This window comes from Pongo abelii, chromosome 6 (genome assembly GCF_028885655.2).
Source record: "Pongo abelii isolate AG06213 chromosome 6, NHGRI_mPonAbe1-v2.0_pri, whole genome shotgun sequence".
Classification (NCBI taxonomy): domain Eukaryota; kingdom Metazoa; phylum Chordata; class Mammalia; order Primates; family Hominidae; genus Pongo; species Pongo abelii.
This window is the reverse complement of record NC_071991.2, coordinates 49,959,191-49,979,958: the sequence shown is the minus strand read 5'-3', so window position 1 is coordinate 49,979,958 and position 20,768 is coordinate 49,959,191. Positions and strand designations below refer to the sequence as shown.

Sequence of the window (20,768 nt, the reverse complement as noted above, 5' to 3'; positions counted from 1 at the left end):
AAAAGTTTCTTTTAAAACATCAAAAGCAAATATGAACAAGTTGAGAGATTATCAACTAGTGCCAATAAAATCTCTTTAAGGTAGTATACACATACAAATCATTATTTAAAAAAAGGTATTTATAAAGACTAGAAAAGAAAGTCTCCAAATCATTATCTAAAAAGTTTTTTTAGGCCAGGCATGGTGACTCACGCCTGCAGTCCCAGCACTTTGGGAGGCCAAGGCAGGAGTAGCACTTGAGGCCAGGAGTTTGAGACCAGCCTGGTCAACACAGAAAACCCCATCTCCACTAAAAATACGAAAATTAAGCGGAGGCTGCAGTGAGCCCAGATCATGACAGTGCACTCCAGCCTGGGCGACAGAGTGAGAGCCTGTTTAAAAAAAAAAAAAAAGGAAGTTTTTCCATGCATACTTTATGTTATATACACACCCCCGCCCCCAGCAAAGCATGTGCCATGTGCTTGAATTAACCTTCGTGTCTTATGATTATAAAATGTTAACTGTGTTGATACTCACTTGGATCTTCTTACACACCATGACTCTTCTAGAATGTAATAGTTCACTTTTAACTTTATCAGTTCTCGCTTCACTTCTTCGGCTGCTTTCCGACTATACATTGAGTATACTATTTTCGTTCTGGCTCTTTAAAGAAAAATAATTGGGCATAAAATTTTCAAGACTAAAACGATACAATAACACATTTGGAAGAAAGCACTGAATTAGACTAGAAGACGATGAAGAAGAATCCAGTCAGGAGGAAATTCCCCATGAAGTTCCCGCTAAGGGGTATCAGTGAGGTCAAAAGCAGAAGGCAGGAGGAGGACAAGTCGTGGGAGAAGAGGGTGACCTTTAACACACCCCTACATTTCCAAACTTGGTCTCTTTGTGTTTGTTCACTTATTTATTTGTCTTAAATTCTTCACTACTCTATCACATATAAAAGTAAGGTATCTTGTGTGGGAACAGGGATGAACTATAACAAACACAACTATAGGACTACTGTGAAGCTGCAACAGTTCCAGCTTTGACATCAACAATAATTCACATTAAATGGGTCTTCGTTTTATTTCTAGATTTAAGAAAAACTAAACTTATTTAACAAAATTGGTCTGGAAATTAGCTTGATGAGATTGATTTTCTAATGAAAAAGCTTATTTGTGAATGTACATGCCATTGTTATGCAAAAGAAGATGCTAATAAGATTCACGTAATCACTTAGAAAATGAATAGCTTCACCTGCCTTAGAAACTGCATGAAAAATTAAATTAAAAAAAAAAATTTGGACAACACATCTCTAAATTATTTTTTAAAGTCTCAAAAAAATCTAAAAAAACATAAAACACCCAAGATCATTCTAGCAGGCTATACTGGTGAAAACCAGAATAAACTCCTCTTTGAATGGGATTCTATTTCAAATGACTTCTCCAAACTCAAGAAAAATCACCTATGAGAAAACCTTAATAAACACTCTAAGCTAAACTCTCCAGGGAGTTACAGGATGAAAAGGACTTGGACATTTTAGAGCCCTGTTAACCTGTGGGAAAGTGCTATAGTATGACTTCGTTTTTCTGCCTGGTAGAGAAGATAGCCCCCAAAGTTGTCGCTTTCCTGCCCTGTGAAGCTTTAACGGATTTGTTTAGAGCTTAGCAATCTTATCTCAGCTTTCTGCTCCCTGACTCAATAAGCCTCAGTTCATCATATCCTTTTGGAACATTCCTTATTACTTTGCTGGTGTCTTCCACTCACTGTTTGCATGGAAGGTTTGTTTTGATGATGTGAGACTGTGCACTGACCTCAAGCCTGCGTCTTCATAATGTGGATGATTCACAATGGGCCGAAGCGCAGAGAGCTTAACACTTGCCATCGTGGGCATGGCACCCGCAAACACTGCATCTGGAAGGCAAGAGGAAGGTCTCAGGAAGACACTCAGTGAGGGTGAGAAGGGGTCTCCTTCAAGTGTAAATCAATTATTTCACAGGTAACAGAGCGGAGGCCCAGCAGGTTCATGACTTCAAGATTCAATGGCAGAACTAGAATGAAGTCAGATGGCTGATAAAGTAGCAGTTGGCAGCCAGGCCTGGGTAAACTATTTTCCTTGGAAAACAGAGCTTCATCATCTCATCATTAAAGATTTCTTTCTTTCTTTAAAGAAAAAATCTTAGAAATCTTTCCTGAATCTAAAAAAGAAGTATCAAATGGACTAGGAAAGCTTTACAGTAACAAGGAGTTCTGGAAGATGATTTAGTATTCAATCATTTGATACTCAGATGACAACAAAGTCCCCCTTTCCACACATGAATAAAATGTCACATTCCATGAGTTTATTTCAAGAAGGAATGTGAAGGACTAATATTAAAAATTCATTAAGAAAATAAGCACAGTAAAAATTATTTTAAATGTGGCATTTATGACTGTGAATAAATTTTGAAAAAATTAAAATCTATAAAAAATGGCAGAATAAATTACTAAGAACATATGTATAACATTTCCCCTGCAAACCACTTAAACAGGATTGATATCTCCTTTGTTTTAGATATTCTAAAAGCAACATTGCTTAGAAAGAGTGAGATCACTGGAAGTAACTAGGGTTTAAGAGTTTGCAGTGGTATATACAATTGTGGGAAAAACAGCTAAATAATATGACGGTTTTTTTCTCTTTTTTACCTGGTTTAGTACTATATTTGATCCATTCTATAAGTTCTTCTTGAGGCAAATTGCTGAACTCCCCTACAATATTCCACTGGGTTTGCAGATTTGCTGAACCTTGTATTGACATTGCTGCTAATATAGCAAAAACAACAGCACCAGGATGTACTTTGCAAAAGAGCCATCCAAATAGCTGAAACCAAATTAAGAATACATTGGTAATTGTTAGTATAAGTAGTATGCATCTGTTATGCAAAACTTCTTCCCAGAGAAGAATATGGCCTCTGCTACAGTCCCAAATAAAGGATTAAATATCCTAAAGAAAAAGCCCCAAAATAATAATCTTTGGGATCAAAAGCATTCTACCATCAGCCTCATTTAAGTGGAACACAATGTAGGAAGCTCTTTTCTCAACCTGCTTTCTCTACTCCCAGATTCAAGTAAAGCAAAATGTGGGGCCTCTTGTTAAAAAATTAAGACGTTCAAAACAGCAGCAGCAAACATTCAATCAAGTTCAGGGTCCTTCTGAATGTGAGGTCCTGTGTGACCAGCAGGAATCCCACACTGCCCTGGGTGACACTTTCTATTAGGTTGGTGCAAAAGTAATTGCGGGTTTTGCTATTTTAATGACAAAATCCACAATTACTTTTGCACCAACCTATATCATCAATCATGCTGTGGGATAAGACTCAAGATTAAAGGCTTCCAACCAGCCTCCTTTCCTGTGCCAGCCTGAAGGGGTCAGAAAGATGGAAAGTAGTGCCTTTCTAACATAATACAACATTCTGATTGGGAACCTCAAGGCTGGCTAATTTTTTCCACATCCAAATAGTCCACACTCCATAACAACACTTTGTTCTCTTGATCTTTCTCCACATGTCTACAGAGCTAGATTTCAAGTTTCTTGAGGGCTTATAAACACTGGCTTTTGACTTTTCTGTCCACTACTCTCTCCTCCATCCCTAGAGTGCACAGTGTAGGTGCTTAGTGACTATCTGCTATGTCTAAGGGAGATGCTGCTGTTGTACCTAGGCTGGTTGACGGATGGAAAGGTGACACTATGGAGAAGCATAAATCTGTGAATACAGAACAAGGAGGCAGTTATCCAGGAAAAATAAACAGCAAACCACCAAGGAAGGCTTAAACTAAATTTTAAAAAGCACAAGTCAAGAATGTGCACACAAATGTGCACCAAATGAAAAAAAAAAAAGTAAGTTTGATACTAAAAAAATAACATATAATTTTTAAGCACTTATAACTTGAAATTGTTAGAATTCTTTGTGATATGAATGTCAAAACAAAAAAAGTTATTATTTGTACAATTAAGCTCTGCTTTCTATCAGCACCTGCAGTAATCACTCATGAACTCAGTCTGTACTAAATCGGTATTTGTTGTACACCAACTATTTTAAATCTTTAGAAAGATAGAAAATGATCAGCTTTGGCCCTTACCCTTTAAGAAAGATAAGTACAAAACCATGAAGAGCTTTAACTATAATCACTTAAAAGACTTTGTAATTCATTATTTTAGGGCCACTCAATAATAAAGGCTAAAATTATCATAGTAGCTATACTCCAACATAACATATTACCTGTCTTGAGCAGATCAGTGATGCCATAACACACATGTGTGGTGTCAAGAAGAGTTTTAGTCTCATAATTAAAATACCAAGGGCTGTATACGCTAACAATTGCAAGGCATGGTAAACCAGCTGAAAGAAAGAAGAAAATGTTTTTTACTCCTACTGTTTGTGAAGTTTAAGAATACTAAGCTGGCAATATGCACAAAGGGGTATGTTCTCCTTCGTAACAAAAAATACTACTAAGGTTTCTGAAATTTTGAAAACAATTCTTAAAATTCACTTTCAAACTGTTCCATTTTAGTGGAAGGCTAAAATTATAAAGTCATTGAGGCAAGTGTTTCTGTGATTCTCAGAGTCAAACCTGTGGTTAATAAAGCCCACATTTTTGAATCTACCTTGATGCTACCATCAGACCAAGAAAAGACAGTGGTAAAAGAAATGAATGCTGCCTCAAGATCTGAGGGCTCCACCTTGGAACTGCCCTCAAAACCAGACTGGACCACTAGGAGATGGGAGCGGTAACCAATCACATCTCTGAGGCCTCAAGCAAGGTGAGCAGAGAGGAAAGTGATTTCTAATCATGCAATAGACACCTCACACGTATGTCTAAATGGGCTCCAGAAATCAGCTGCCATTAGTGTAAAGATGATCAGAGCAGAACAAATGAGTTTCCTAGATAATTTTAACAAATGAATGGTCAGTGAATCTGCATGTAGCATTCTCATAAAAACACATAACAGGCTATTTTCAAGATGATTGCTGACAATTGCCAACAAAGTTAGAAACTGGAACTAGAAAGGAAAGTCCAAATGCATGCAACTTTAAGATAAGTAAAATTATAGTGATATTAAGTCTTTACCTCTCCATGATCAAACTGGTGTTTTCTGGAACGGAAAAAAAATATATTGCTATCAATTCATTATTGAAGCACTTACTTCATATATTTGCATTTTCATCTTGCAAATAGGAGTTTTACAACTTCTATAACATTCTCTCAGGACACACACAGGTAAATCAAAATAACCAAAAGTCACATGCCAAAACCGGTGCTATACTATTTTAAGAAAATTTATGAAGAATGTACCTAATGCTAAATGGCGAGTTAATGGGTGCAGCACACCAGCATGGCACATGTATACATATGTAACTAACCTGCACATTGTGCACAGGTACCCTAAAACTTAAAGTATAGTAATAAAAAAAATTAAAAAAAAACACACACACACACAAAAAAAGTTTATGAAGAATGACAATGTTGTATTATATCCTATTTGACTACGTGGGTATTTATTAGGACAACAAAGGCACACTGTGGTGTCCCAGCTCCCTCACTGGTGATACCCCAGCAAAGCATGGAATGAAAAAAACCTTTGAGATTTTCACTAGGCAACCAAGTAGAGATGACAAATAGGTGGTTATATGTGTAAATCTGAGTTCAAGGGAGAAGTCTGGGTCAGAGACAGAAATGTGTGAGTTGACAACACACACCTTCTCTTTCTTAAGCACTGATATGTTCTGAAGACCTAGAGTAATACCTAGCACTTAGAGCTCAACATTTTTAATGAATGAACAAGTGTATCAATAAACTGTTAATCCAGGTAGCATATAATCTGAGAATCTAGCCTCAAAAAGACTGATGTATTAGCAAACTCAGGACACATAAGGGGCTAGTGAAGGAGATGAAACAGTTCTTTCTTTATTCTTCTTTCACACCAAGTAAAAACTATCAGTTACCATTTGTTGAGTACTTACAATGTTAATATGCTTAGTACATTCCATTAACTCTAATCCTGGCAGCCAGGACTATATTCTGACTGACTTCAGAGCCAATATACTTTTTACTACATCATGCTGCCTCTATCCCACTGGGTCCTTGAGTAAAGAGAATATTGGCATTCATGTCTTTGATGGTTAAAATTTATGTCCTACTCTTCTCCTTTTTACACTGGCTTTGGTAGTTATGCAAAATAAAATGTCAACATGCTACTCCTCTTCCAAAAAAGAGCTCTGATCCTATTTGAACTGAAAACCCTATGAAGCTCAGTGGTTTCCTATAATTACTTTAATAGGTGAGTTATTACTCTTGAAGGGACAGTTTTGTTTCTGTGAAAAGTTCCACCTTCCTCTTCCAGAGTTGCATACTATAGCTGAAACTTTGTGGCTTCTTCCTGAGCTCTTCAAAAATAATTTCACCTCAAATGAAGAAAAATTTTGGCATTGTAAACCAGAATGTTTTTCTTTCCCCCTTAGCCCTCAACTCAAATGTTACAGGTATAAACATATACCTGTATATGTTACAGTAAATTGTTTCTAAATGAGAACAAGGATTCTATCAGGAGTATGTGCAATAATTTACCATTATGTTGGCAGAGACTTGGAGGTGAGGGAATAATACAAGGGTGTGTATATTCAAATTATAAAAGAAAATATAGGGCCAGGCGCGATGGCTCATGCCTATAATCCCAGCACTTTGGGAGGCTAAGGCAGGCAGATCACGAGGTCATGAGTTCAAGACCAGCCTGGCCAACATGGTGAAACCCCGTCTCTACTAAAAATACAAAAATTAGCTGGGCATGGTGGTGGTCGCCTGTAGTCTTAGCTATTCAGGAGGCTGACGCAGACAAATCGCCTGAATCCGGGAGGCGGAGGTTGCAGTGAGCCGAGATTGTGCCACTGTACTCCTCCTGCCTGGGTGACAGAGCAAGGCTCTGTCTCAAAAAAAAAAAAAAAAAAAGAAAAACTAAAAAAAAGAAAATATAGATACAAACACATTCGACAATCCTTCTCCCCCTAAAATCCCACAAAAGAATAAAAGTAGAGTTAAAACTACCCTCACTCCATCCTCTAATCCCACACTCTTAATAATTACAGGATTTATCTTTCCAGATCACTTCTATGCACAAACACATAAAAATCTCTAAATTTTAAACAGAAGTATAATTATCCTATACACACACACACTGGCAATTTTTAAAATTCAATAATGTATACTGGACCTATTTCCATAAAGATGGCCTAACAATCCACTCTATGATTGTATCATAGTAGATATTTTGGATGTTTCCATTTCTCACATAACACACAATACTACAAAAGGCATTTCTCCCCATCATCTCTGTATTTCTGTGAGCATCTCTAGAGGGTACACTTGCACTGGTGGAATCTGCAGGGCTAAAGGACAGGCCCACTATATGTTTTACTGTGTATTGCCAAACTTCCCTCCCATCTACTACCTCCCGCTCTTGCAAGCATTGGATATACTATTAATTTTTAGAAATATGAGAAGTGAAAAGGTCTTCACTTCAACCTGAATGTCTTTACCATAGGATCAAGACTACCTTTTCATGTTCATTAGTCACATGTAAATACTCATTCAACTACTATTCTTTACTATCTTGTGGGCACTGTATATAAACTGTTGAACAAAAATGATCGCTCCCTTCAGGAGATACAGGTCACACATCAACATTTAAGTACAAAGGGTGACAAACGGTAAGAGAGTAAGATAAAGAGTGTGATGGTGGAAAATATCAAGCATGCTATAGGCCTCCCTAACTCTCAGGTTATAAACAAACCCTCTTGGTTAATTTTGGGGTTTTATTTTTTTTCTATACATAATTCTCTGGTTCATCTGAAATTTATTTTCTGTAAAAAGTGAGGTATGAATCCAGTTTTATATTTCCCTGCTCATTTCCCAAAAGGCAGTCCACTGGTCCTAAAACCACTCACGTAATAATTTACTTTCCCTGCTGAACTGAAGTACAAAACTGTGTCCTTCGAGTGTAGATTATGTGCAGGGCTACTGTCAGACTGTACTGGACAACATCTGAAGGATGAATAAGTGATGTGCCGTGTTCTGCACAGACAGGAAATAAGAAGAAATGCCAGGAAGGGCAATGACCACAATAAAAACATCAATTATCAAATATTAGGTACACACATGTGAGTATACAATTAATACACTGTAAATATCTATTTAATAAATGAACAGAGGAGGTAATAAAATTCTTAATAGCATATTTACCTTACATGTGTCTGTTGTTTAGCTAAGACAGCCCACATATCACTAATAATCTGTAAACAGATTTTGAAACACTTTAGAAAAGCTATGTTGGGAAAAATGATATTTTAAATAAAGTATCTTCTAAACTGTAAAACTTTTAATGAAAATATAAGTATAGAGATAAGACATAACTCAGAAAATAATAATCACAACAACATAATCTTATATTTGTGAAGTATCTGATCAAAGCTAATATTCAACAACCCTGTTGGGTAGATCATATCATCCTCATTTTGTAAATGAGCAACAGGCTCATATGGATTAAATGATCGCCCTGTAAGTAGACAACTACTAAGAAGCACTGCAGTCTTGAAACCAGATCTTCTGGCTTCAAATTCACATTCAGTGCTGCTTCCACCATGCCAACGTTGTTGGCAACACCTCTTCTTAACAGTGCACACAGAAAACTGGAGAGCTGGCTCAGAGGCTGATAATCACAGCTGGAAGCATTCAAAACACAGTCACTGTGCTTTCATATTTAGCAATAACGAGGAGGTCATCTAATCTAAAATCCTATCTCCAGTACACATATTCTCTACAACACTGATGACAGGCTGTAATCCAGCCCTTAGAATCCACCAGCTGCTGCTTGAATCTATAACACTCTCCTTATCAGTCGAGATCAGTTCTGGTCAAAAGTCCTAACGCCTGGAATTGGTCATGATTCTAAGGAGCCAGATTATGTGTAACCTTATTTTCAAGGCGCAGGCTTTTACCATATTTCAAAGTAATTATCCGCTTTCCATCTGAATCTTTTCTTCTTTAAACGAAACAGCCTAGCTAATAGTTTTCATCATCTCTCACCACTCAGGTTGCTGTCTTTTGCATATGTTCTGGATGGCCAATGCTTAGTATTTTTTGAGTACCCACTAGGTGCAAATCCACATAAACTATATAAAAGTGCAAAGCACACACAAAGCCTAGCACACAGCAGGAACCGACTATTAACTGATTAGAGATTAAAAGTGCTGTCGGAGTACACAGCTCAATACCAGACATAGCCCAACGACAGGGGAAGGTGCAGAGCCCGAGTCTCACTCTTCTCTTGCTTTTAAGTGGACATGATGTGAGGCTCCTAACAACATCTTTGATCTTTCAGTTCTGTATGTTAAAATGGAGATAACATTTGTCTACCCCATAGGGCTGTCGAATAACCAATTTAAATACTCATGTGAAAATGTTCTATACAAAGCAGAGTACAAATATATAATATGAACAATTGTTATAATACAGAATATTCTACAAATAAATGACATTGTGTTAACACAGAAATCACTGGCTACAGATCAGGAAACTTTTAAGGTCTGTCATCTCTTTTTCCATCACAGATTAACTTCTGTTCATTCTCTTAAGACACATTTGGTTCCAGAGTGCACAATTCTTAAAGAAAAAAAGAGAGGGAATATCACACTTGCTTTGACCTTATTTATATCTGGGCTTTGAATTTTATTATCAAAGCCAACTTGGGGACCTAAACATTTTATCTAGTTCATCAACACATTGCAAATACTCTGTTTTTTCTTTCTGATTAATAATAAACACAATCCAGGAGTTATTGCACACTGCACATATCACTTAGAAAGGTATATTTTAAATATTTTAGGGAAATATTACATTAAAGGTAAAAGCCAGTAATAATTTACACAGGCAAGTTGTATCTGGGTCAATATGGTCTCTGATCATGCCTTCCAAAATACATGACTATCAGAACCTGAGCCATCCTTTTCCGATGTCTGTTTTATGCTAGCAGATAGAATATTTTGAAGCTATATAAATGTCTATCAAAAACTATCATTAAGAAAACAGAATATGTTACAGTAAGCCCATACAAAACGTTGTATCAGATTAATGTGGCCAAGTATATGCAACTACTATGTAAAAACAAGAAAATATTCTATCATAAGAAAGAGCTCTTAAGTGATAGACATACCTTTCTAACAATAGCAATAAACACTACAAGAACAACTGGAAGCAATAATGTCTTTGTGTATCTCAGTGGAGTCTGAAATTCAAAGAGATGTTTTGTTAGAAGGAAATATTTTAACCAAACAAAATTTCATTTCAAATAATGAAAAAGGTAAATTTATGAAAGTAGAGAAATATGAACATTCACCAATCTACTCACTGACTGCCATCATAAAAAGGAAGGTGCATTTCCATAGAAATGAACTTCCCCAAAATGCTGAGTTGAAACACTAAAAATACAGTACCCAAACACCTGTAAGTGTGAAATGTCACTGAAGAGATTACTGTTCACTTTTTGCATGCTACTTATCTAACTAGAGAGACCAACTTAATATTCATCTAAGGTATGTAAAGCTCCTTAAATGGAATAAGCTTTTCCTGTATATTTTGTGGGGGATAAAAATATTATCCTTGAAACACACACACACACAAACACACACACACTTTCTCAAGCATAAACAAAATAATGATCTATGTTTAAGAAACAAAAGACTATTACATTTTCTTTAGTAGCAGAAAAAAAATAGAAATAAGTTTAATAACAAAGCCCTACACATTGTGAGCCTGTGCACCTCTCAATTATCTCTCCACCCAAGAAACCACTGTTAAAATTTTGCTCTTTTATACTTTTTTTACTTTTATGTGTGTTAACTATGGGTTAATAAGACTATATCATTTTGTTTACTCTGTTATATATCTTAAGCATCTTTCCATGTCAGTATGATATCATATTAGGAAATAACATGTTAAATTTTCCCCTCTTCTCCACTGTATGGGTGTACCATAATTGGAACATATGTTCCCTGAACTGACACTACTCTGTCTCTACAGCACAGTCCCTGTGAATTCAGATACTTACAGTGATGAGGAATGGTATGCTGGAAACAGCTTTGCTATTTTCTTCAAATTAGCTTAAGTCATGCTATGCCTCAATAAATTATTTCTTTCATCACACAGCTTATGTTTAATACTCTCAGGTTGTAGCAGTATGTATGATGTTCTCAATAACGTTAAAGAACTTCTACCACATCCTAATTCTCTAATATTTGAAGGAGTCTTGAACCCCTATGAACATGCATTTCAATGTCTTGCAAGATATGCTTTCTTCATTTGTTTCAGCAGGTTTAACACTAAAACTCATATACCTTTGTCAGCCATTGTGTGTCAAAACCATTTGCTGGAACACAATAAATGAAGACTGACAGGCCACTGGAGTAAACAGTACCTCTGCAGAACACACTCAACTCCAAATGGCTGGTAGATAAAAGTTTCCTGTGTGGTGCCCTGTCATCCACTGGTCTGGAACTCTGGACACTGGGCTAACACAGTGGGATCATGAGGGAAACTAACATGTCAATAGAGTATTGTTGGCCAGTTTCATATACATACACATACCACTCTGAAGGAGGGTCACAGATAATATAATTAATCAGTACCACATGGATGGTGTTAAAAATGCACATATATACATGCTTGTTGAACTAAACCAGCTCATAAAGTATTGCAAATTAATATTTTATTTATTTAAATATTTACTTATTTAAAATATCAAAGTACTTTCCTTTGTATTATCTCATTTTGTCTTCACAATATCTGTTTATGGCATGCTACTAGAAACTAGTAAACTATAACACGAGGAATGAGAGTTGCTTGTTCAAGAACATCAAGCAAAATTACAGGCTTCTGTCTCACAATCCACTAAACTACTCTCTGCTTTCCTTCTAAATCTCTGAATACAGTTTTAGAAAGAAAAATGCTGTTGGAATGAAAAGCTTGGACTTGATGTTTCAAAGCAAATATCTATTTAAATAACCACAAAATGAGTGGAAATGTAAGAGTTTGAGAGCTTGACTAAATTAATGCTATCACTGAAAAATGGCAACTTGAAATGCGTCTGTGTTTACTCACCTAGAAAACCACTGCTAGTCTGAATGCATATTTCTAAATTATCAGAATGAGTAAAGGCCATATATTTCAGGAAGCTGCACCAAAGTAAATAGAAAAATCTTCCTCTAAGCTGCCAGATTTTCCTTTTCCTTCAAACTGAGATAACAGCACATAAAGAGTCTAAGAGGAGCACCCTTTATGAAAAATGTATGGGCCAAAACCTTAGGAAACAGAACTAGAAATCACATCTTACCTCTTTTTCCATAAAGTCAAACTCTGCTGCACAGGTATACAATAAAGTATCAAAATCCTTATAACTAAAGAATTTTGATGTTAATAAGTTGCCAATATGAGCCTGGTAAGAAATAAAGTTACCATTACATTAAGCCATACACTGCAATAATATATTTTAATTTCAATAGTATCTGAAAATAGTTTTTATTACATTATGGAGCCCACTGTTCCCACACCAAGCCTGCTTTTGTTAAAGAAGGAAATGCTATATCCTTCACCTTCACAGTTCCCTTCTCTTGCTGAATAGTGATAGCTCCAATGACACCCTACCTTCCACACTCATCGACATCCCAAAGGCTTTTTCCCTTGGGTTTTCCCAGCTTACTATGCTAAACCTGGTGAAACAGGCTGCACAGCATCTCCTTTGCTGGAACCTACCAGCAGCTCTGGGCTTGGGAACACATACAGACTTCTTTTAATCATAAAAGCACAAAGGACTACGGGGTAAAGAAAAGGAAATACGAATTCTGAAAAGGAGATTGAAAAGAGTACTTGAGTGAAGTAGAAATGGGCAGGCACTGGAATACAAGGTACTTTTTGACTGATAATCACCTCTCACATAATTATTCACATGTTATCAAGGATTCTCACTCACACTGCCACATTTACCTCCCACAAAAAGCCATGTGAGGAAGGTGGAATTATTTTCACTTTATAAATAAGAAAACTAGGGCACAAAGACATAAAACATTTGCCAAATGTTCAAGTTCATTATAGTCTAAAAAAGCAACAACCAAAGAAAAGAGGAGAAATTATATCTAGGACAAACCATGACTAAAATTCTATATGATATCTACATGAAGCAGAAGGAACAGGGTAAGAGTAGGAACTAGATGGTGGCAGGTATGTGATGAAGCGTTTCAAAATACTATGTCTTGTTGGGAGAAGAAATGTATGCTGACAAGCGTAAGAAATCAATAGGACGAATATACAGCACCTAAAATAGCATAAGAAAACAAATCCCAAACAAAATGAAAGAAATAAGTCCTAGTATTATGACAATTAGCATATATGTAAAGAGCATAAATTCACTAATTAAAGGACAGATGCTCAAATTGGACTTAAGGGAAAAAAATCTAATATTATATTGTCACCAAAAGAAATACTTAAAAGTATGTTAAAAGGTTGAAAATAGAAGAATGGAAGAAGATACACCAGGTAAGTTTAAAACAAAGAAATCTGTTAGCAATTACAATGTCTCACAAAACTGAATTTAAGCAAAAAATGTATGAAAAGAGACAATAAATATTATATGCTAGTAAAATTAACAAAAAAGCAAGATTATACAATATTGCCAACATATCTGCAGTTAAAAATATAGATTCAAAGTACACAGAATAAGAACTGACAAAAACTAAAGGAAGAAATAGAAAAGTTGACAGTGTTCATTGAAAATGTTAAACACTGCCTCCTTGAATAAAAAAGCCGACAAAAGTTAACATAAAAGGTAAATATAATCAATTAGCTCACAAACAGAAAATATAGACTTCACAAAGAGAATACACATTATCCTTGAACACAAGTGAAATATTTTTGAATATTCACATACCATGTAACAATAAATTCCAAAAATATGTATATATTTGATTATAAATCCAATAAAACTAGAAACTACCTAGAAATTGCTTTAAAAATTCTTGATTAGAAGTTAAATATCATAAAACTTAACCTTTAAAAAAATCACAAATAGACAATCTGTAAGATACATAAAAAAGTACTACATACTTATAAAGAAAATTTTAGCTTTAAAAGCATTGATCAGAAAATAAGAGGGGTAAAAACAACAGAGCTAAGTATTTCCCTCGGGCATCAGAAGACAGGAAACAAAAAGAAGTAAGAATAAGAGTAAGGACAGGAATTGGTGACAAAGAGAAACACAATAAAACCAAAGAGGACTAAAAAAAGGTATAACTTTAAAAATATTAAAACAATAGACCTCTAGAGCAAGTCTAATGAAGGAAATAAATGATGCAAACAAAAAGCAAAATGAAAAAGGGAGAAATAACTATGGACTCAACATAGTAAGAAGAATAGGCTACACAATTTGCTAATAAATTGTAAAACCTAGGTAAAATGGATACATTTCTGGAAAATCATAAAACACCAACACTGGCACAAAAAGAAATAGAAAACTTGAATAGAACAAAAAGCATTCAAATATCTGAAATAGAAATCAAGTATTTTCCATCCCAAAAAGCCCTAGACTGAGATGGTTAACATTGATGAATTATTAAACTTTCAAAAAAAAAACTTTCCTAAGTTGCCAGAGAGTAGGAAAAATTAAAAAAAAAGACCACCAAAAAAAAAAAAACCCCACAACAGCTCTTAATAGGAGACCAATATTAATTCCAAATCCAAATAAGGAGAAGTCAACCAAAGAACAAAAAGATCACTTCCCAAATATGCATATACACAAAAATTCCAATAAGAATTTTAACTGACTAAATTTAAAAAGCATTATCCATTTGATGACATATATAAAATGGGCAACATTCCTCTAAGGACATAAACTACCAAAGTTCACTCCAGATGAACTGGAGAGCTTCCTAATGAAATTGAATTTGTAGTAAAAAACCTACCCATAAAGAAAGCTCCAGGCCGTGAGGGCTTCACTGTCAAATTCTACCAAACATTTAAGGAAGAGATAATACCAATTCTACATAAAAATCTTCCTGAAAACAGGAGACAGAACACTTGCAAATAATTTTAGGAGATGACATTACCCTGAAACCAAAACCAGACAAAATCATTACAAGAAAACTACAACAAATATTCCTCATGAATAATAGATGAAAAACCTTAAAAATATTAGCCAACCAAATCCAACAATATAGAAAAGAAATACTACATTTGAGCAGGTGAAGTTTATCCCAGGATACAAACTAGATCAACACTCATATATCAAAAAAATGTGTCAAGTTCCAAATACAGCAGAGTGAAGAAATTGGTAACTCCCATTCTCCAAAACCACTTTAAAATTGGACAAAATTATAAAAAAAAAACACTCATATCCGGTTCTAGAGATTAACCAAAAGGAAGCAACAATGTGGGAAGTATTCATTCATAAAAAACTGAGAAACTCTGGGTAAAAACAGTGGGAGTCTGTGGCATTTTTACCTAGGTTGCTCCCATCCACCTCAGCACCACCCCCATCTCCCCCATACTGTTAGTCCAACAGTTCTTTTGAAGGGGGCGGGACAGAGTGTGGCTACTCATAAAAAGAACCTGTACTACTGGAACAGGCTGATCTGATTTGGGGCAGACAGCTAAAAACCTATGCTCAGAGGCACTATCAGTAAAAGTAGAGAACTCAGTAGGAAATAAAAGGCTGGGTAGCCTTGCCACTATCTTTCTTTAACCAATGTCAAAATTAAGAATTTATGAGCCAATGCCCTTGATCAACATTACGTATTTCTAAAAATACTAAAGTTACAACTAAGTTATTTCTAATTTGCAAATAACATAGTTTATAGCATCATTTTGGCCCTGCATAATTTTAGGCTATGACAGAAAATCACAATAATCGCTTTAACCTGAATTAATACCTTAACTGGTTCATGTTCCCCCAGTGAGGAAAACAGATTCCATAAATGCAGGACTAGGTTATTTCACTTGTCTTCCTGCTCACACTCTGCATACTAGCTGACTCATCCACCTTTCAGCTCTCATCTTCAGAGCTGACTTCCAGGATCCTTCCCTGATGCTCCTCCTGTGCATTCCTGCAGCACTCTGTACTTCATTTTTTATCATAGCCTTTATTACACTGTATTATAACTGCTAGGAATTGTTCCTATTTTCCAAATTTTCCACTAGACCATACCTTACTCAGTTTTGTATCTCTAGTATACTTTCCACTGTCAGGCACACAGGAGGTACTGAATGAATGAATGAATGAATGAATACATTTTCAACTATAGTTTTATAGTTTTAAAAATCTTTCCACAGATTGTAGACCACCCATTTAATGGTCCATGTGTTTTCAATCTTTTAAGCAAAAATAACCCTTGTTCTTATGAAAACCTATATGAAAGAGATTAAGGTTAAACTGTCCTAGGTAAAAGAGAGGCTAGGAGATGGGGGAGTAGACAGCCCTCAGGGAAGATTCCTGGGAAGTCCTAGGACTTCACATAACCCAGTTTCAAAACCATAGCATTAATCTAGTACAGAAAGAAGAAAATCACCAATAAAAATACACTATAGGAAAAAATAGTTTATTTTTTCCACATTGGTTCTTGTGCTGCTTTTTTAAATTAAATCTTTGATAGCCTCCTGACTTAGGGTGTGCTGATTAAAACACCAAAATAAAATAGGCAAAGCAATTATGGACAGAGAGAATCTTTAAAATTATAAGACAGACTTCTCCATTTTATCTTCCCTTCTACCCTAATACCAAAAACAAACAAAAATCTTCTCTAAATAAGACTAACTTGGATTACATTATCTATAAAGGCTTATAAAAGCCTTTTACAAGTAATGACTTGAAAACTGGGGAGAAAAAAGAATGAGACTATAATACGATCTCCAGTTAAGGCTCTGAAGATGGTGTCCTTACCAGTTACAAAGAAGCTAGAGAAAAATGACTGTATAGGGCTTAAAATTCGATCTTTCCTCTATTATCTACAGTTTTCCTGCTTTAAAATTTTAGTGACATAGAAGGACCAATAAAAAAAGAGATTGTTTTAAGAAACTAATTTTGGAGAAGGAAAATCTATATACAATTACATTTACTTTCTATTATATTAAATAAAATAACAGGTAAACAGACTTCATCCTAGAATTTCATTTAATAGTGATACTTGAATAACTCAATTTATTCTTAGCCTATTTGATTCTTTTCAAGTCTTTCAAATTTAAGCAAAAAATGCACTTACGTCATCTGCAATACCAAAAATTTTAGATGTCAAGTATTTAAGTATGACAGTTCCAAATAACCAAAAACATCCTTGAATAACCTAAAAAAAAGAAAACAAAAATAACTTTGATGCTTCATATTCCATAGACATAGGCTAGGAAGAAAAAAATAAATGCTTTAATCATACATGAAATACATATTGCTGTGTACAAGAGAAAATGCTAAAAAATGCATCTAAATTTAAAATCAAGCATGTCGCTCAAAAGCAAGGGGCAATAACTAAAAATAAAAATATAATCATATGATCTTATCAAAATTAATATATTTTATAGAAGATTTACACAACCACTGCAGTTAAATTCCCTTTAACAGTTTCTTATACATGCACTGTTTCTTAGACGAAACATGAGTAATAAATAAAACTGGAAATTTTTAACTGCATACCCAGGATTAACTTTAACTTGTTTCATAAAAAGGGCAATTTGGTACATTAAAATTGAGCCCTAAAATACTATAAAACTGTTGGATCCCCTGAGTTACATAGATCATTTTCTTAAAAGTAAAACATAAAACCAATGATATATTTTAGAGAAGAAAAAACATAAGCATTAAAATAGATTGATTCTCACCCATAAACTAAGTTCAGATACATTTATTTTCAGGAAATGTGGTTTCATTGCCAGAATACCCTGAGTAGAGAAAAATAACATAGTATACACAGTTAATACTTATAGACATAAATTCAAGTACCAAAAAATTCTTCTAAATAATAAGATTCTCAAGTATCTAAAATTTAGCACATGGTTGACTTTCCACATACCAACCACATGCTCATTTCTAGAGTCAGTGACTTCAAGGTATAGCCCTATTATCCTAAGTCAATTAGGTGAATGTGTGACTTTTTAAAGTTGAAAAAGGAATCACCATATGTAAATGTCTATGACTGATTTGACATATCTATCTCTGAGCCATGAAGTATATAACATTTTCAGAATTTTGGACAGTAGTCATACAGGCATAAGATTTTCCTTTAGCTAAAAATTACTGACTCTTAGGGTAAACAGCAAATGAAATGTTAATGGATCAACTAAATACTTCTCTGAAGTATTTTCAGGTGGTAATGCTTCCAAACTGTATTACCCTTGGGGAGCTAAAACTACTTCAAACATGGCAAAAATATGATTAGAGATCAAAACATAAATACTTGAAACCAAATTAAATCTTTTTGGAAGTTTCTAAATACCTGAGAATACAAAATGTGATACAATTCAGGTTTCAAAGTGATTAATTATAAATATATGCAAATGTGTGTTTATAGTTAAATATGCACAAACATGCTGTATTCCCTGTTATCATTTATTTTTATACACCAAAATATATGGGATATACATAAATATGCTTAATTCGTACCTAAGGCGCACCTCAGTGTGAAGCATCTAGCAGCATACCTGACATATAGAACTGAAGAGAAATTTCCTACAAAATGTACTTAAATTAGATTTTATTTATATGTAATATTTGATTCAATGGTTTCCCTGTCCATAGTACCAAGATTCATATACTTTATCCTGGGTGATAGCAGTACATGACAAAATACATATGTAAAATATACAACTGAGTACTTTGTCACCTTTCCTAATAATAAACAGAGAACACAGAACTGAAGAACTATACTTATTAATCCCAAAGTTATGATTTTTGTTGTTGTTGTTGTTGTTGAAAATATAGCATCATGCTAATTGCTAATTTCTGTAGCTAAGTATACTCAAGGCACAACCTGAAATGGGTGGCGGCCCATACTGGGAAGAGGCATATTTTTGAGAAATGGGTATTTTTTTTTTTTTTTTTGAAATGGAGTCTTGCTCTGTCACCCATGCTGGAGTGTAGTGGCGCGATCTCGGCTCACTGCAAGCTCCGCCTCCTGGGTTCACGCCATTCTGCCTCAGCCTCCTGAGTAGCTGGGACTACAGGCGCCCGCCACCACGCCTGGGTAATTTTTTGTATTTTCAGTAGAGACGGGATTTCACCTTGTTAGCCAGGATGGTCTCGATCTCCTGACCTCGTGATCTACCTGCCTCAGCCTCCCAAAGTGCTGGGATTAGAGGCGTGAGCCACTGCGCCCGACCGAGAAATGGGTTTTTAAATAAATATCATTTGTAAAATAAATGAAAATGGAGGTTTCAAATGTAATGGGTTCTAGAAATTAAGAAACCCCAAATGATCTGAGTAACTTAATTACTGAAGAAGTCAAATATATTCCAATTACGACAGTGCAATACGCTTTTAAAGTCATAGGGAAACTAAACCACATGTACCTTAAACATAAGGAGTAACAATTTTGCAAAACATTTTAATGGAAATCCACCAAAAATAAGGCAGTCTTTAAATTTCAGAAAACTTTTAGACTTACAAAGTCATCCTGCCAGCCGGGTGTGGTGGCTCACGCCTGTAATCCCAGCACTTTGGGAGGCCAAGGTGGGCAGATCACCTGAGGTCAGGAGTTAAGAGACCAGCCAGACCAACATGGAGAAACCCCGTCTCTACTAAAAATACAAAACTAGCCGGGCATGGTGGCATATGCCTGTAATCCCAGCTACTTGGAAGGCTGAGGCAGGAGAAATGCTTGAACCTGGGAGGCGGAGTGAGCCAAGATTGTGTGCCATTGCACTCCAGCGTAGGCAACAAGAGCGAAACTCCGTCTTAAAAAAACAAAACAAAACAAACAAACAAACAAAAAAAGTCATCCTGCCATATGTAGCAGAAAGAATTAGATGATCTTCCATCAATTTGTTCTAATTCTGTAAAAGAATCTCTCCATAATCTAAAGTTGTTCTTGGTAGTGATTTAGCAAAATAAAACTGAATCATCACCTTACTTAAACCATCTGAATAGTCCATAAAAGTAGACAAGGGGCAAAAAACAAAACAAGCCAAAAAAAAAAAAAAAGAAAAACAAAGTAACCAAGGCCTTGATCTTGAGCACAGTGGAATGAAGAGGGGTGGCTGTTATAAGACTGCAATGAGAGGAAAGCGGTTCAAAAAGTGGAGCAGGAGTAGGACTTAAAAATGGAAAGGAGGAAGGGAGAAGAAAGCATAGAAACCTTTCCGAAATGATACTAATTTTTCCTTGTTTTTTTTTTCCCTGTTTTAGAATTGAGTACTTGAACATCATCACATCTAGAATATTCAGTAAGACACTTAAGATGGTTCCTACAGAAAACCCTGATGAATCCTAAGCCAGTGAAGAAAAATGTGTTAAACTATTAGTTTCAAAAACAGCCATACAAGTGTTAAGGAATACTTACCCAAATAATTACCAAAGAAGAAGCATAATAAGAAGTTAATAACATTGAGTTCCCAAACATCAAAACAAAACAAAGTGCAAGAGAAATCTGGAAAAATCCAAGAAAAAAATATAAGTAATGCACATAAAACAAAAAACCTTTGTTTTTTATTGTGAAAATTGCACATGCCCATAA

The 20,768-nt window shown here is 35.2% G+C and overlaps 1 protein-coding gene and 1 long non-coding RNA gene across 10 annotated transcripts in view; one reads left to right on the top strand and one right to left on the bottom strand.

Annotated features, from left to right (window-relative positions):
- Window positions 1-20,768, bottom strand: part of LOC100462595 (protein C-mannosyl-transferase DPY19L1) — a 118,286-nt gene that overhangs the window by 16,020 nt on the left and 81,498 nt on the right. For 5 of the 8 annotated variants that reach the window (XR_008526949.2, XR_008526950.2, XM_024249607.2 and 2 more), the window contains exons 11-21: window positions 20,595-20,681; window positions 17,920-17,979; window positions 17,310-17,390; window positions 12,398-12,499; window positions 10,223-10,294; window positions 8,254-8,303; window positions 5,089-5,113; window positions 4,239-4,358; window positions 2,665-2,839; window positions 1,794-1,893; window positions 517-642 (exon numbers count right to left, since the gene is read on the bottom strand). Coding sequence is in view for 4 of the 8 variants with exons in the window: in XM_024249607.2 (XP_024105375.1) it covers window positions 517-642; window positions 1,794-1,893; window positions 2,665-2,839; window positions 4,239-4,358; window positions 5,089-5,113; window positions 8,254-8,303; window positions 10,223-10,294; window positions 12,398-12,499; window positions 17,310-17,390; window positions 17,920-17,979; window positions 20,595-20,681 (998 nt within the window). In the remaining 4 variants the exon portion in view is untranslated. The remainder of the gene's footprint in view (window positions 1-516; window positions 643-1,793; window positions 1,894-2,664; window positions 2,840-4,238; window positions 4,359-5,088; window positions 5,114-8,253; window positions 8,304-10,222; window positions 10,295-12,397; window positions 12,500-17,309; window positions 17,391-17,919; window positions 17,980-20,594; window positions 20,682-20,768) is intronic. The other 3 variants (XR_010140848.1, XR_010140849.1, XM_054559329.2) reach the window with 1 other exon arrangement.
- Window positions 1,840-20,653, top strand: LOC129060341 (uncharacterized). Of its 2 annotated transcripts, none has more exons than XR_008526952.2 (3): window positions 1,840-1,978; window positions 4,583-4,780; window positions 20,441-20,653. It is a non-coding gene; the product is annotated as an uncharacterized LOC129060341 (long non-coding RNA). The 2 variants fall into 2 exon arrangements; XR_008526951.2 differs by having other exon boundaries at window positions 1,841-1,935.